This window comes from Zootoca vivipara, chromosome 16 (genome assembly GCF_963506605.1).
Source record: "Zootoca vivipara chromosome 16, rZooViv1.1, whole genome shotgun sequence".
In the NCBI taxonomy this organism is placed as follows: Eukaryota; Metazoa; Chordata; class Lepidosauria; order Squamata; family Lacertidae; genus Zootoca; species Zootoca vivipara.
The window spans coordinates 6,115,875-6,130,714 of record NC_083291.1 but is presented as its reverse complement, the minus strand read 5'-3'; the positions used below and the strand labels follow the sequence as shown (position 1 = coordinate 6,130,714).

At 44.2% G+C, this 14,840-nt stretch overlaps 1 protein-coding gene across 5 annotated transcripts in view; it reads left to right on the top strand.

The window, feature by feature from the left end:
- Positions 1 to 13,127, top strand: part of MOB3B (MOB kinase activator 3B) — an 86,185-nt gene extending 73,058 nt beyond the window's left edge. For all 5 annotated transcript variants that reach the window (XM_035140506.2, XM_035140501.2, XM_035140504.2 and 2 more), the window contains exons 3-4: positions 2,482 to 2,684; positions 12,596 to 13,127. In XM_035140506.2, coding sequence (XP_034996397.1) covers positions 2,482 to 2,643 — 162 coding nt within the window. In that variant the 3' untranslated portion in view covers positions 2,644 to 2,684; positions 12,596 to 13,127. The remainder of the gene's footprint in view (positions 1 to 2,481; positions 2,685 to 12,595) is intronic.
- The last annotated feature ends 1,713 nt before the right edge of the window (positions 13,128 to 14,840 follow it).

Here is a 14,840-nt window from a genome sequence, read left to right as displayed (position 1 = left end):
GGAAAGCTCGCAAGCCTGTTGTGTAATAACTTGGCAATTTGTGAAGGGGGTGGGGGCAGAATATAGCTGGAGCCCCCCCCCCCCCGGATTGTAAACTCCAGGTTAACCGAATCTTTCTGTCATTCTCCTTTGTTCAGAGACTGGATCTTGGCTGAGTCAGTAGTGCTGCTTGAACGAGAGCCAGTTAATTCATCCAGGAGTAAATTCTTTTCTTCTATTTCAGCAAGTAGCTGCTAGCTCAGAAATTCCACCAAGCATCTTTTCTTCTCCTTTTAATAATGACAGCAGCTCAGTGATCTAACGTAATGTGTGCTTTAATCTCCGCTGTTGGAGATTATCGTACAAGTTTTCTTCTTCTACTTCTACTTCGTCTTTGTTTTCAGCCACTTTAAAGTCTTTTTAAAATCATGATTATTATTTTGCAACAATCCACCAGGAATTATTAAGTGCATACAGGCTATTTGCCAGCGTGGAAGAACGGAGCCATTATGTTGTGAGATCTGCAGGCACAAGGCTTTATACAATTTTTAATAGCAATAAGCAAGTTAAATAAGTGGGGAAAGGTAAATTACTCAAATATAAATTGTTTTGCTTTACTTATTTACTTGTCTTTATCTTGTATTTTATTCTGTGAACCACACTGAGATCTAACGATGAAGGGCACTATACAAATCTAATAAATAAATAGACCGAAATCAAATCAATATATGTGGGCTGTTCTGGAGAACTGGTTATGCTTCACGGTTGATTTACTTCTGAAGGAGCGCTGTCCCTTTGGATTTAGAAGCAGTGTTCGAAACTAGCCAGGTGCCAGGCACATTTTGCGACGGGCGCAGGTCCAGTTGCAACCGCGTGGAGATCTCTGGGTGCCCGGTTGGCAATTGGCATCTCCCCATGGCTGGCCCCTCCAGCTTTCTTAAGCAGGTAAGCAGAAGAGTTTCTTTACTGCATTGATCTCACATCTTTTCCTCCAAGGAGTACATGATTCATCCCCCTCCTCAGTCAATCCCTACATCGACCCTGCGAGGGAGGTTAAGAGGCTGTGACCGACTCAAGGTCACCCACTGAGCTTCATGACTGAGGTGGGATTTGAACCCCTAGTCTCCCATGTCCTATTTTGACACTCTTAACCACAGTAGGCTCCTAGAGTTCTTCTTCTGTGGGTCAGCTCTATAAATTAAGTACAGTGGTACCTCTGGATGCGGACGGGATCCGTTCCGGAGCCCCGTACACAGAGCAGTACTCAACTTGAAGCGCCGAATCTGCGCATGCTCGCCGTGCGATTCGGCGCTCCTGCACATGCGCGTGACGTCATTCGGCACGTCTGCACATGCGTGAAGCGCCGAACCCGGAGGTAACCCGTTCCGTTACTTCCGGGTTCGGCGCGTTCGTAACCCGTGTTGTGCGCAACCTGCAGCATTCGTATCTAGAGGTATGACTAGGTAAATAAATATGGGGAAAGCAAAATGTCACTCGGAGCTACTTTCCTTGAAGCTTAAATGTGTTTTATTCTGTTTTGAATAAACATTCACAACTTTATTTAAGGAGAACGTGAAGAAAGACCGTGTAACAACATGCATATTTATTCAACATGCAGAGGGTAACATGTAATGAATAAACCAGAAAGGGAAGATGAGGAAAGTCAAAGGGAGGGTGGGGATTGTAAAATATACAGTGGTACCTCTACTTACAAATAACTCTACTTACGAATGTTTCTACTTACGAATGGAGCTCTGTCCGCCATCTTGGATGTGGTTTAGATAGGATTTATTCTACTTATGAATTTTTAGATAGGGTTGCTTCTACTTACGAATTTTTTCTCCCAATGCTTTCCTATGGGATTCGACTTACAAATTTTCTCGACTTACAAATGTGCGTTCGGAACGCATTACATTCATAAGTAGAGGTACCACTGTAAATAAAATTGGATATGTGTACGTAATCGCAATTTGTTATAACAAAGAAACTTAATTTTAAAAAATTATTTTGGGGTGGAGAATGTGTTTTATTCCGGATTGTTTTATTTGATGTTTCGATGTGTTGTAAGCAGCTTTGAGATTTAAAGTGGAATATAAATGAGGCATTCCGTTGTGGAGACTGTAACCCGGGTTTAATATGTAGAAGCTTTACTGTAAGTGGCGTCAACCGGAAGTTGGGCATTTAGTGTCGCTGGGCTCCAGCTGTGGAACACTCTTCCAGCAGAGATTTGTCAGGCATGCTCACTTTTGACTTTTGTGCATCTCCTGAAGGCAATGCAAGATGGGGTTGAGGCTCACGTCTACAGAAGCACTCCTGTGTAGGTTCATCCAGCCCAAGAAAGGAAATTCTTAAATGGTCCCTGCCAACGTGCACTAAACAAACAGGGGGCAAGCAAGGTGATAGTCAACAGTCCTGGTTTCCCCTCTTGCCAGGGAAGTGCTTCAACAACCGCCAACGTGACAGGGTAGGAGATCTCAACCTCCTCTGCTTTTCCGTTCCCAGGCGTGCCGTTCCCAAAGAACTTCCTTCAGATCTGCAAGAAGATCTTGTGCCGGCTCTTCCGGGTCTTTGTCCACGTCTACATCCACCACTTTGACCGCATTATCATCATGGGGGCTGAGGCCCACGTCAACACCTGTTACAAGCACTTTTATTATTTCGTGACGGAGCTAGCCCTCATAGACCGCAAGGAACTGGAGCCTTTGGTAAGTGTTTAGTGCTTTATTTATTAGACGTGGAGGGAAATGCAAAGCCAGCTTCGGGGGCCTCTGTGCCTTCCCTGGTCGAGGGTTTCGGTCAGGCTGGTCTTCCACTCAATGTGGACCATGGTTTCTCACTGGTGGCAGAAGCAGCCAGAATGAGCCTCTCTTCAGTTATGCAGTTCCAGGGCAGAATGGACAAACCAGGGTGGATAAAAATCAATGATTTAAAATAAAATTTTAAAAAAATTGATTGTTTTGATTTAAATCAGATTGTTTTGATTTAAATCAGTTTTTTTATATTTAAATCGGATTTTTAAAATAAAACTTTCTAAAGATAGTTTTCTAGTTAAGTTACATTCTAGTCCAAAGGCTATTCATCAGGAAATAAGGATTTGTTTTAAGTTTTTCATGTGTGCTAAAACTAAGGTGTTGTCTTTTAAAAAAAAGTTAAACCACATCAGTTAACAAACATGGATATGTATGCTATAATGTTATTGTTTTAGTTAAATAAATTGTTTAAATTGTTACTAAGGAAAGGATTTCTCCTTCCAATAAAGTACAGCAGACAAGTTGTCCAAATATAAACAGTTAACTTATTAAACCTCACAATCATTTCATAATTATCTGTCTATGTATTTCTAATAGTATAACCAATTCAGTAATTTTTGATATAGCTGTAAAAAGTACTCTGAAATTTATTAATATTAATATCAATAAATATTAATAAATAATTAATAAATTAATATAATTAATATAATTAATAAATATTAAGTTTATATATAAATGTTGTTGTTTAGTCGTGTCCGACTCTTAGTGACCCCAATGACCAGAGCACACCAGGCACTCCTGTCTTCCACTGCCTCCCGCAGTTTGGTCAAACTCATGTTGGTAGCTTCAAGAACACTGTCCAACCATCTCGTCCTCTGTCGTCCCCTTCTCCTTGTGCCCTCAATCTTTCCCAACATCAGGGTCTTTTCCAGGGAGTCTTCTCTTCTCATGAGGTGGCCAAAGTATTGGAGCCTCAGCTTCAGGATTTGTCCTTCCAGTGAGCACCCAGGGCTGATTTCCTTAAGAATGGATAGGTTTGATCTTCTTGCAGTCCATGGGACTCTCAAGAGTCTCTTCCAGCACCATAATTCAAAAGCATCAATTCTTTGGCGATCAGCCTTCTTTATGGTCCAGCTCTCACTTCCATACATCACTACTGAGAAAACCATAGCTTTAACTATACGGACCTTTGTCGGCAAGGTGATGTCTCTGCTTTTTAAGATGCTGTCTAGGTTTGTCATTGCTTTTCTCCCAAGAAGCAGGCGTCTTTTAATTTCGTGGTGTAGCAGGGCCAGATTTCGGTTTGATGAGGCCCTAAGCTACTGAAGGTACAGTGGTACCTCCTCCAGCACCAAAATTCAAAAGCATCAATTCTTCGGCGATCAGCCTTCTTTATGGTCCAGCTCTATTAATCTTAATCTTAATATTTAATATTAAGATTAAGATTATACCAGGACGAATGAGTCTTTCTGTAAAAAGAAAAAGTAAAAGATTTAAATCAAGTCTTACTGGCTAGTGATTTAAATTTGATTTGATTTGATTTAAATCGTGATTTAAATCGATTTGATTTAAATCAAATCCACCCTGGGACAAACCAAAGATCTGTTTCTGTTGGCAAGGCTGCTTTCCAGATGTATGATCTCCTGGGCCAATAGAGCCCTACCAGTTTTCTACCAGCCCTACCTTTTTCCTGTCAGTTTCCTTGGGTGTATTTTGTTGTGATGGGAAGTGATAGGCAGGGACCTGCGTCTGGGATGTAATTTCAGTTCCCCCCGGACTTGTAAGTCTTTCCAGAATTGCATTGATCATGCTGGGAGTATCAAGATCGATTTTACATTCAGCCCAGAAGGGTCCTGTTTGGTCTCTCCACCCCTCCAATCCATCTGTGTGTAAGAAAGCTTGCTCATCATATTGCTTAAGTACGGCATGAATAATCTCTGCCCCCCCCCCCCGTGAGCACCCGGCAGTGTGCTGGCTTTTAACCGAATCCAGCTAAAATTGCACAATCTACAGGTTGTAGTTGATTGCTTTGCTAAGTTTAATTAATGTAATGGAGTTGCATTTCGGGGGAGGAAGAAAAATCAATCATAATAAAGAGCGAGGCGTGTTTCGAAAGCAGATTCTGGCTTCTCGTTGCCAAAGCAAGACGCTACCAAGCAGTTAACTTTTTTATATTTGATTAAGAATATAATGTAAACAAACGACTACCTCACCTGTTTGTTGGACCTCCTAGCTGTGTGGAAATCTACACGTGGTTGCAAAAGGCCTGAGAATGTACACCCAAGTCTATGTACCCAACACGTACTTTGAAACTTTATCTCAAGTTTCAGGGGGCATTGGAGGGGGGGGCAAGTTATATTCAAGTCTAAACACCCACCAGGCCTCATCCTCTGAGGCAAACCATTTCATGAGAGAGGCACATTGTCACTCAAGTGCTGGGAAATCTCAAAATATTAGTATTTGCGTAGTACAAGCCAGTCTTTTAAGAGCAATACTGTTCCAAGTGTGTCCCTCCATACCAGTGAAAATGACCCAGCAAGGTTAATCTTTTTTATGCAGTGCTTAATATTGCTCAATTATTAACTTGCCGCTCACTCATTTAGTCCTGGTTTTCCCCTTTTGTTTCTAAGAGGCTCTCCCATCCCCTCCTAGAACAGGACGGGAGTGAGAGAGAGGAGAATAAAATAAAATAAAGAACTGTTGCTTGCTGTCTCTATGGATTTCCACTCTGATTTGAAGTATTAATTTAGGGGCAGCCAGTACAGTACTTTCCAGATGTTGTGTCATGTCTGATGATTGACCATGCTGGCTGGGACTGGTGGCATTTGGAGTCCTATCCACATCTGGGGGACCCCACTTTGGCTATCCTAGTACCTGATTGTTTTCTGCTGCAAGATTGCATAGGCAAGATTCTCAGTTGAATATTGCTCGAAGTATTTCTGCAGGTAATTGCAAAGAGCCGCAGAGAGTGGCTGCTCGTGTTACTATTGGGGAGTCACTTTCAGTACCAGAGCCAAATGTCATTCTGGGCAACCGTCCAGAGGTCGCGTGCCTGGGGTAGACAGAACAATTAATGTGCGTTTTACCTTCGTTCTACTTTCTACACCCACACCCTCTATATCAGATGTGAGGAACTTTGGCTCTCCATATCTTGCTGAACTACAATTCCCATCAGCCCCAGAAGCATGGCCAGTGGCCCTGGGTTTTGGGAGTCATAGTTCAGCAACATCTAGAGACATACCTACCAAGTTGCTGTGGGAGAAATAAGGGACCGGACCGGAAGTAGAAGACCAGAAGTAGCACTGCCGCCATTTTGGAACTGGGCGGAGCATGCTCAGAAGCGACTTTTGATGCTGCTTTGCCCAGTTCCAAAATGGCCACCGCGCCAGAAGTCGCACTGCAGCCATTTTGGAACTGGGCAGAGCTGCATCAAAAGTCGCTTCTGAGCATGCTCCGCCCAGTTCCAAAATGGCCGTCGCGCCAGAATAAACCGGGAAAAAACAAAAAAAATCCGTTTTTTCAGCTGAGAACAGCTAGAAAAACAGGGGTTTCCCAGAGAATACGGGAGACTTGGCAGCTATGTCTAGAGAGCCAAGGTTTTTCCACACCATATTGTCCTCCATCCAGGCAAACGAGCAGCCTTTCCTGCAGACTTGTGCGGGGATCTTCTCCATTAAATCTCCGTTGCCATGTTCATAGATCTAATGAGCTCGGTTCAGGTTGCAGCAAGTATATAATTAAAAAGGGGAACATTTTGCATTTCTTTATGGCTAAATACCAAGGCAGCTGCTTATTTCCCTGCACGTTGAAAATCTCTGCGCAGGTTTGCTTTGCCTCACGTTGCTTTCATAATTAATTGGATGTTTAAATATGGGGCTGCAATTTTGCAATGCTGGCATTTGGAATTATGGGAGTGCGCCGTGTTTGTTTTTCACTTAGCAAACGGCTTTGTGTTGGTGCCTTTGTTGATTGGCCTTTATGGGCACGGAATGGTTTAAACGAGGAGGAAAAATCTGCTTCTGTTTTGAAATTGCAAACATTCACGAGCCCACAGAGTCTTTTCATTTGGGTCTGCGTAGGCTCACGGATTTGCTTAGACCGTTGAGTCATCTTGTTGCGCTGTAGCTTTTTAGTCTGCTTCCAATTCAGATGTTCCCAGCTGCAGAGCATCTGTTTCTCATGCACGTTCGACCCCTGGCATCTTCAGGTGGGGCTGGGAGAGAACCCCCCAATTCTCTGGGCATGCCTTCTAGGAAGATGAGACTGCTGTAGACCAGGGGTCAGCAAACTTTTTCAGCAGAGGGCCAGTCCACTGTCCCTCAGACCTTGTGGGGGGCTGGACTATATTGGGGGGGGGGGGTGAACGAATTCCTATGCCCCACAAAGAACCCAAATGTTGTTGTTGTTGTTTAGTCGTTTAGTCGTGTCCGACTCTTCGTGACCCCATGGACCAGAGCACGCCAGGCACTCCTGTCTTCCACTGCCTCCCACAGTTTGCTCAGACTCATGTTGGTAGCTTCGAGAGCACTGTCCAACCATCTCATCCTCTGTCGTCCCCTTCTCCTAGTGCCCTCAATCTTTCCCAACATCAGGGTCTTTTCCAAGGATTCTTCTCTTCTCATGAGGTGGCCAAAGAACCCAAATATGCATTTTAAATAAAAGCACACATTCTACTCATGCAAAAACACCAGACGGGCCCCACAAATCACCCCGAGATGCATTTTAAATAAAAGGACACATTCTACTCACGTAAAAACATGCTGATTCCCAGAGTGTCTGCGGGCCGGATTTAGAAGGCATTTGGGCCGAATTTAGAAGGCGATTGGGCCGGATTCGGCCCCCGGGCCTTAGTTTGCCTACCCATGCTGTCGACCATGTTTGTCCCCACCAATGTGAGCTGCCACTAAAATGCGATCTATGGCAAAATGCTGAGATATGGAGCCAGATGCTCTGGAGGGATGGGATTGAGACCGACCCTTCGCACCTGAAGTGGTAGATGGATGTTCCCCCATTTTACAGGCATAAAAACTACAGAGGAGGCGCTCACGTATCAGAATGACTTAGTGGTGAATGAGCTTTGCTGTCTTAAGTCATTTTTTAATCTTCTTTTTTTTTTAAAAAAAAGACTCAATCTCACACCATTACACTTGGTTCCTAGGACATTGTAGCGCAGGCAGAAAATTCATCTCATTCTGCATTAAATCAGCTCTCAGAAGCTGTAAAAGAGAGGGGTACTATGGTATGACCCTTTAGTGCGCTTGTAGCAAAGGGAGAGGTGAGATTTAATTGATTAATTGATTGATTGATTGATTAAATTCCTATGCCGCCCTTTATCCCAAGAGCACAGAGCGGCTTACAAGATAAAAACACAAAATGTCTTACTGTACTAACAAAAAATAATAATACCCCTCCCCGCTCCAGAATTTAAAAGGCCACTGAGCCTAGGGCTTGCTGATCAGAAGGTCGGCGGTTCGAATCCCTGTGACGGGGTGAGCTCCCGTTGCTCGGTCCCAGCTCCTGCCAACCTAGCAGTTCGAAAGCACGTCAAAAATGCAAGTAGATAAATAGGAACTGCTATTTAAAAATACAAAGCAGCATAGAAATGATATGAATAATAATGATAAATTCCACAGCCAAAAAAAGAGGCATCTATACATTCCAATGTGGTGACCGTAAGCTGGATTTAAGATGGCATTTGGTGATTAGATAATATATCTGAGTTTCTAACGTTACTTATGAAAGTATCAGTGCTTCTGAAAGCAGTAGGTGTTGCACCAAACTCCATTTTAGGAATTAGGAATTAGGAATAATTTATTGGCCAACTGAGGGACCAGGTGGCGCTGTGGTTAAACCACTGAGCCTAGGGCTTGCTGATCAGAAGGTCGGCGGTTCGAATCCCTGTGACGGGGTGAGCTCCTGTTGCTTGGTCCCAGCTCCTGCCAACCTAGCAGTTCGAAAGCACGTCAAAATGCAAGTAGATAAATAGGAACCGCTACAGCGGGAAGGTAAACGGCGTTTCCATGTGCTGCTCTGGTTTGCCAGAAGCGGCTTTGTCCTGCTGGCCACATGACCTGGAAGCTATACGCCGGCTCCCTCGGCCAATAATGCGAGATGAGCGCGCAACCCCCGAGTCGGTCACGACTGGACCTAATGGTCAGGGGTCCCTTTACCTTTACCTAAATTACTCAAACCTTTACAAACTCAAGGATTTAAGATGCCTACATCTTAAAAATACGCCCGAGACAGCATTTGTTTAACCCAGATAGGAATCTTATTTTGTGTGTGTTTATTTTCCCATTCAGAGCTGGGATAACCAGTTAGGAGTAGTTACAGGTAGGTAGCCGTGTTGGTCTGATGCAGTCAAAATAAAAATAAAAAATCCTTCCAGTAGCACCTTAGAGACCAACTAAGTTTGTCATAGGTATGAGCTTTCGTGTGCATGCACACTTCTTCAGATACACTGAAACAGAAGTCACCAGACCCTTATGTATAGTCAGAGGGTGTGGGGGGGGAGGGGTGATGGGAATGGGTGATGGGCTGATAGGAGTGGTAAACCTGTTGATGACTGTTAATGACTGCAAGACCAATTGGATTTTTTATTTTTATTTTGACAGTTAGGAGTACTTTGATCATAAACATTTGAGCCTGGGACTGTCTGGGGACAGGATCTGGAGTGAGTGAGGCAAAAGCTATTTTGCAGGGCAGTTTTTTTCAGATATTCTGCTATTGGTATTTCCAGTGTGTTTCAGAACAGAGAAGCTCACAGAAGATCATCTTTTAATGATTGGGAGAGAAGGCCGGTAGTGGTCCGAAAGCTGTTTTGTGGAGCAGATGTGTTTAATTCCAACATCCTCATTCAGGATGCATCTGCAACTTAGAATCAAACAGGGAATTTGGAAAAGTGGGCAAGTAACCACCTGCAATTCATCTCTCTTTGGAAGGCTGTACTGTTAAAAATAGTCGCGTGTCAAGTTTCATCTCCCACCCTAAAGGCCACAGCAAATAGGCTTGGCGCCGCTTAGTGGCTAGAAGTCAAAATAACACAAACAGTAGCCAATGCTTGAATCTGTTTTGTCCATTTGAGAACCATCAGAAAGCAGGGGTCAGCAAGGTTTATCTTGCCTGGGCTGGATCAGTCCCACGGAAATCCTACCATGGGCCGGATTGAAATTTCCGACGTCTGTGCAGATGAGATTTTCGGCGCCACGCAGTGCCGGTTTAGCGCAGCGCGCGAGCAGCCAGCTGAGTTTGGAGACAGATCTTGGGCCGGTCAAACGACCTCCACGGGCCACTTCCGGCCCATGGGCCTTAGGTTGCTGACCCCTGATCAAAAAGTATTGTTTGGCAAGTCTGTTGACTTTTCCTCAGAAATCCCACACTCGGTCGCTTCCTATTTGCAGTAACAATTCCAGTTTTTGCACCGTCTGCAATATGAACTGTGGAACTCCCCACAGAGACTTAACCCTGGCTTTTGACCCTTGATATGTGTCTTTTGAGGACCAGCTTGATTTTATTAGTTTTTCTCCTCACCGCGTGGAAAGAATTAGGAGTCATATATTAATGCCACTGTCACCTCTAAGAAGAAGCTCTGTGACTTATTTTATCCTCACACCAAGCCTGTTAGGTTAGGCTGAGGGATGGTGACTTGATCATTTGAGAGTCACCTAGTGAGAACTTCATGGCTAAGTGGGTCTTCTGATAGTCTAGAACAGTGTTTCCTAACCTGTGGGTTTTAACCCACAAGTGGGTTGTGAAGCCTGTGCAGATGGGGTGCGGGCTTTATAAGTAAATCCCAAATAATTACCGCTTGCAGCCTTTAACTGGCATGAAGGAGTACCTCTTACAGCTGTTTTATTGGCTTATTATAATGCTGTGTTGATGCTTGTAACCGCATCTCTGAAAGACTCTGGTAGAGTCTGACACCACTTAATCTCTGGGTCGTGAGTCCCATGTTGGGTGAAAGATTCCTGCCTTGCAGGGGGTTGGACTAGATGACCCTTGTGGTCCCTTCCAGCTCTGTAAATGTATGTATGACTTTACATGCGTCCATTAGTATTGCGGTGGTTACAAGGCAAAATACATTGTTTTGATCCCCTGTTGTCCCTGAGTCTTCAGACATTGTAAACCACACCAAGCTAAGCTCAAGCCCACCAGCCATGGCGGCAGGGAGTACCTGCATTTGGCGACCGCTTTGTTTTTGAAGTCCTGTTCAAGCAGCAAATACAGGACGTTTATTGGGCTGCTGCTGGCCTCAGCTGGTCCGTAGATCAGTAGTAGAGCAGGCAGAAGGTCTTCCGTTTTGCCCCCAGCATCTCCAGGTACGTCCGGGAATGTCCTCTGCCGGAGCCACAGACTGACTGCTTGTAGACATTATTACTGAGTTAGATGGACGGCCCAGTGATCAAACTTGCTTTAGGGCAATTTCCCATGTCCCTGGGCCTTTGTTCTGCACAGCCCTAGCCTAGCCTAAAGCCCTCTAAGAGACGGTGCCAATTCAAAAATGTCTCTTCCTTCCCAGCCTCAGCTGGGGAATTGCAGGTCACAACCAAGGCCCTAAAATTCACTCATTTAAGGTTAGATTAGAAGTTGACTTTTAATTTGAATTCAAAATGGGGAGTGCAAACAGCAAAATTCAATTTTCTTTGCCTGATTTGTACAATACATTTTTTTATTTTTTTATTTTTTTTGGGGGGGGGCTGCTAGATATTTCTTTATTTGTTACCTATGGTTTATCCCACTTAAGGTGTATCCCATTCCATTGGAGATTTGACTGCAGTTCCATCAGCTGGAAAACTAACTTCCAACGAGGGGTTACTGGCATATTAGGAATCCCATTGTATGATCTTTTTGCCTGATATCTGTGCAGCTAATTTCCCTGTTTTAAGGTGGGATGCAGAAGATTAGGAAATTAAGCAACCCATTAGAGTTGTCAGAATGATAAAAGGGTAGCACTCAAATTTGCTGGTTCCCAATACTGCCCTTGAAGATGGCAGAGAGAAGACAAACAGAGAATGTTATGAAGCTGCTTTATACAAGTGGTGGCTATTTTAAGGCATGTTCAATTGACACACAGGTCCTTTTTGACCCGGGAAAATGCAGAATGGGAGTGGGGCAGGGCGTAATGGGGCAGGGGGCACTTATCTTACCTTCCAAGTCCCAGACTGCAGAATCCGGGACCAGCAGCCGTGTGACATCAGAAGTTGCGTCGACGTAACTTCCGGTGTCGCTTTGCCCTTCTATGGGCACCAAAAATGGCCACCGCTGACACCGGAAGTCGCGTCTACGCACTTCCGGACATGCGTAGATGCGACTTTTGAAGCCGCCGGTGGCCATTTTTGGTGCCCATAGAAGGGCAAATCAGAAAAAAAAAGGCCACCGGCAGGAGAAAATAACGGAGAAAAATGGGAGACGAAGTGATACAGGGGACCACCGGGAAAAGGTAAGTAAAAATGGGGGGTTTCCCGGGGAAAACGGGGTACTTGGTAGCTATGGCGCTTATATGCTCTCTGATCATGCACGCGGGGTACTGGAAACAGAACCCCCGCCTGAAATGACTGCCCCCTTGGTCCATTTAGCTCAGCATGGGGTTGGGGAACATTTTTTGAGCCTATTTGTCTCCTCTACTTGTTGACACAGTCTGGAAACACTTCTCCAGGGTTTCTGATGGGAATCTTCCCCAAGTCTTCCTGGAGATGCTGAGAATTGAACATGGTGCCTTCTCTATTCACAGCAGGTGCCCATGCTGCTTGGCCCCCCAGCGCTGTAGGGGTGCACAGAATAACCGCTGCTGGTGTCAAAAACCTGCCCAGATGTGTGATATGTTAAAGAAGCGACTTGTGACTTTAACCGCTTCCATTGTTTTACAGAAAGAGATGACAGCCAGGATGTGTCACTGAAGAACCACTGCTGCGTGAAAGAAAAACGCAATTTCCTGCTAACTAAAGAAGACCTAGAGGACCCACCAGCCCTTAGAGGGAAAACATGCCTCCTTTAATCCTTAAAAAGCAGGAACAGTACAGGGACAGGTTATTGTTTTCACAGACACCTTCCCACAGTTGTGTATGCTCTTAACCCTAAAAATGCTGCTCGGTACCTCCTTCGAATGATGTGGATGACTTGGAAAGAAAGGACAAAATTATTCTTTTTTCCATATTCCCTGAATGAGTGAGGAGGAACTCATCAGACTACAATTCGATTCCGTCCACCTTCCTGCTCTTAAAGCTTTACTGCAAGTTTGGTCTCTCAGTGTACTTTCAAAACCGACTATTGTTAAACTGTGGTTATAAGTACGTTGTTGTCAGGTACAGTACATGTTAAAGACCTCAGCAGAGTATCTGGCTGCCTTTTCCAGATCAGCTTAGAAAATAACTCTCAGCCTGTTTTTTGCCTAAAGGGGGGGGGGAAGAGATGATGTGCATTTTTTTTAATACCAGAAACTGAGATTAATATCTTAGGCATCAATCTTTGTTATCCAGAGCTCAGGTAGGGAAGTGGCCAATTGCCTAGTGGAACAGACAAACTGGTTTTTCCCACTTGAAACTGTCATGCCTCTTTAGAAAGGTGGCAACTTTCAAAATACCATTTGTTGTGTGTGTGCTTCTTGCCTGTGTTACAGCTCTCTAGGTTTTATACCTACAGACCTTAACTCAGTCTTGAAACCACTTGCAATGATCACCACAGTCCTGAGATCCCAGATAAAAACTGTGGGGGCTTTCTCTCTACTTTCCCCTGGCCGCAGGCTCACTCAAACCGGGAAAAGCAATGCCAAATCTTATATACACGCACACACACAGCCACACGCACACACACACAGTATAAAAAGTTGTTTTCCAGCTCATGCTAGTGAGTAGCAATGGGAGCTTTTGGAAGGAGGCCATAGAGAATGCTCCGGTGCATGAGATTCATAGATTAAATATAGTGGTGCCTCAGAAGTTGAACAAAATACGTTCCGGAAGTCCGTTCGACTTCCAAAACGTTTGGAATCCAAGGCGCAGCTTCTGATTGGCTGCAAGAAGCTCCTGCAGCCAATCAGAAGCCATGTTGGACGTTCGGGTTCCAAAGAATGTTCGCAAACCAGAAAACTCACTTTCGGAACGTTCGACTCGCAAGGCATTCGGTACGACTGTAATACAGTTTGTGTGTGCACGCAGAGTCTACTATGGAAACAAAAAGCGCAGTTATGGGTAACCTGTGGCCCTCTAGAAGATATTGGACTACACTTGCCAACATCCCTGACCATTGGCCATGCTGGCTGGAGCTGATGGGATTTGTAGTCCAACATATGGAGTGCCACAAATTCCCGTTCCTGACTTAGGGAGAATTATTACAGTATTATTGTTATTTTAAAAAGGAAGGCAGTGACAACTTCTGAGTGACAGAGAGATAATGAGTCATAACGAATTCCAGTTTGTTAGCCCTGTAAGCGTCACTCAGCTGCACCATGAATATTGAAATCAGTGACTTGTAGGGCATTTTCAGAGAGCCAGCTTGCGCACGCCCACCAACCTGTGAACTGCAATTATAGTGATTCAGTAAGAGCTACACTATGAGACCATAGTACATGTCGTGATCACCTATGCAACTTTCTATATCTTCTTTACCTTACTCAAGATGACCTGGCAAATGCTTCGAAATGCCACTGTGCCTCAATTATTTTTCTACTAAAACATTTGTTTTCTTTCTTAACACTTCACTTACCAGGAAATTGGTGTGATTGTGATACTGGTTTTAATGTTGAGAGGGTGGGGGAAGGAGACCTTTGAGGAAATGATAAAAGGAGCATGGCTTTGAGGCAGCATCCCAGTGCTTGTTAAAAAGCGATGCACTTTGTATGCGCAAGAGATCTGTAGTTGATAAGTTGCATGTGTGGCTGACTAGAGTGGTTATGTACATGTCTTGTTCTTCCTATTGCTCTCCATTCCTAATTTTATCCCTTCTCGTAATATGAAAAACAAACTCCTTGTTGAATGTTGCAAGAATAATGATTGAATGTTGCAAGAATAATGAATTAAGATGATGATGTTCAATGCATTCCATTTGGTTTGGTGTTTGATAAAATACCTTCCCTCCAAAGCTTAGTAAATAGATGACTTGTCACCCAGTCTTAGCCAA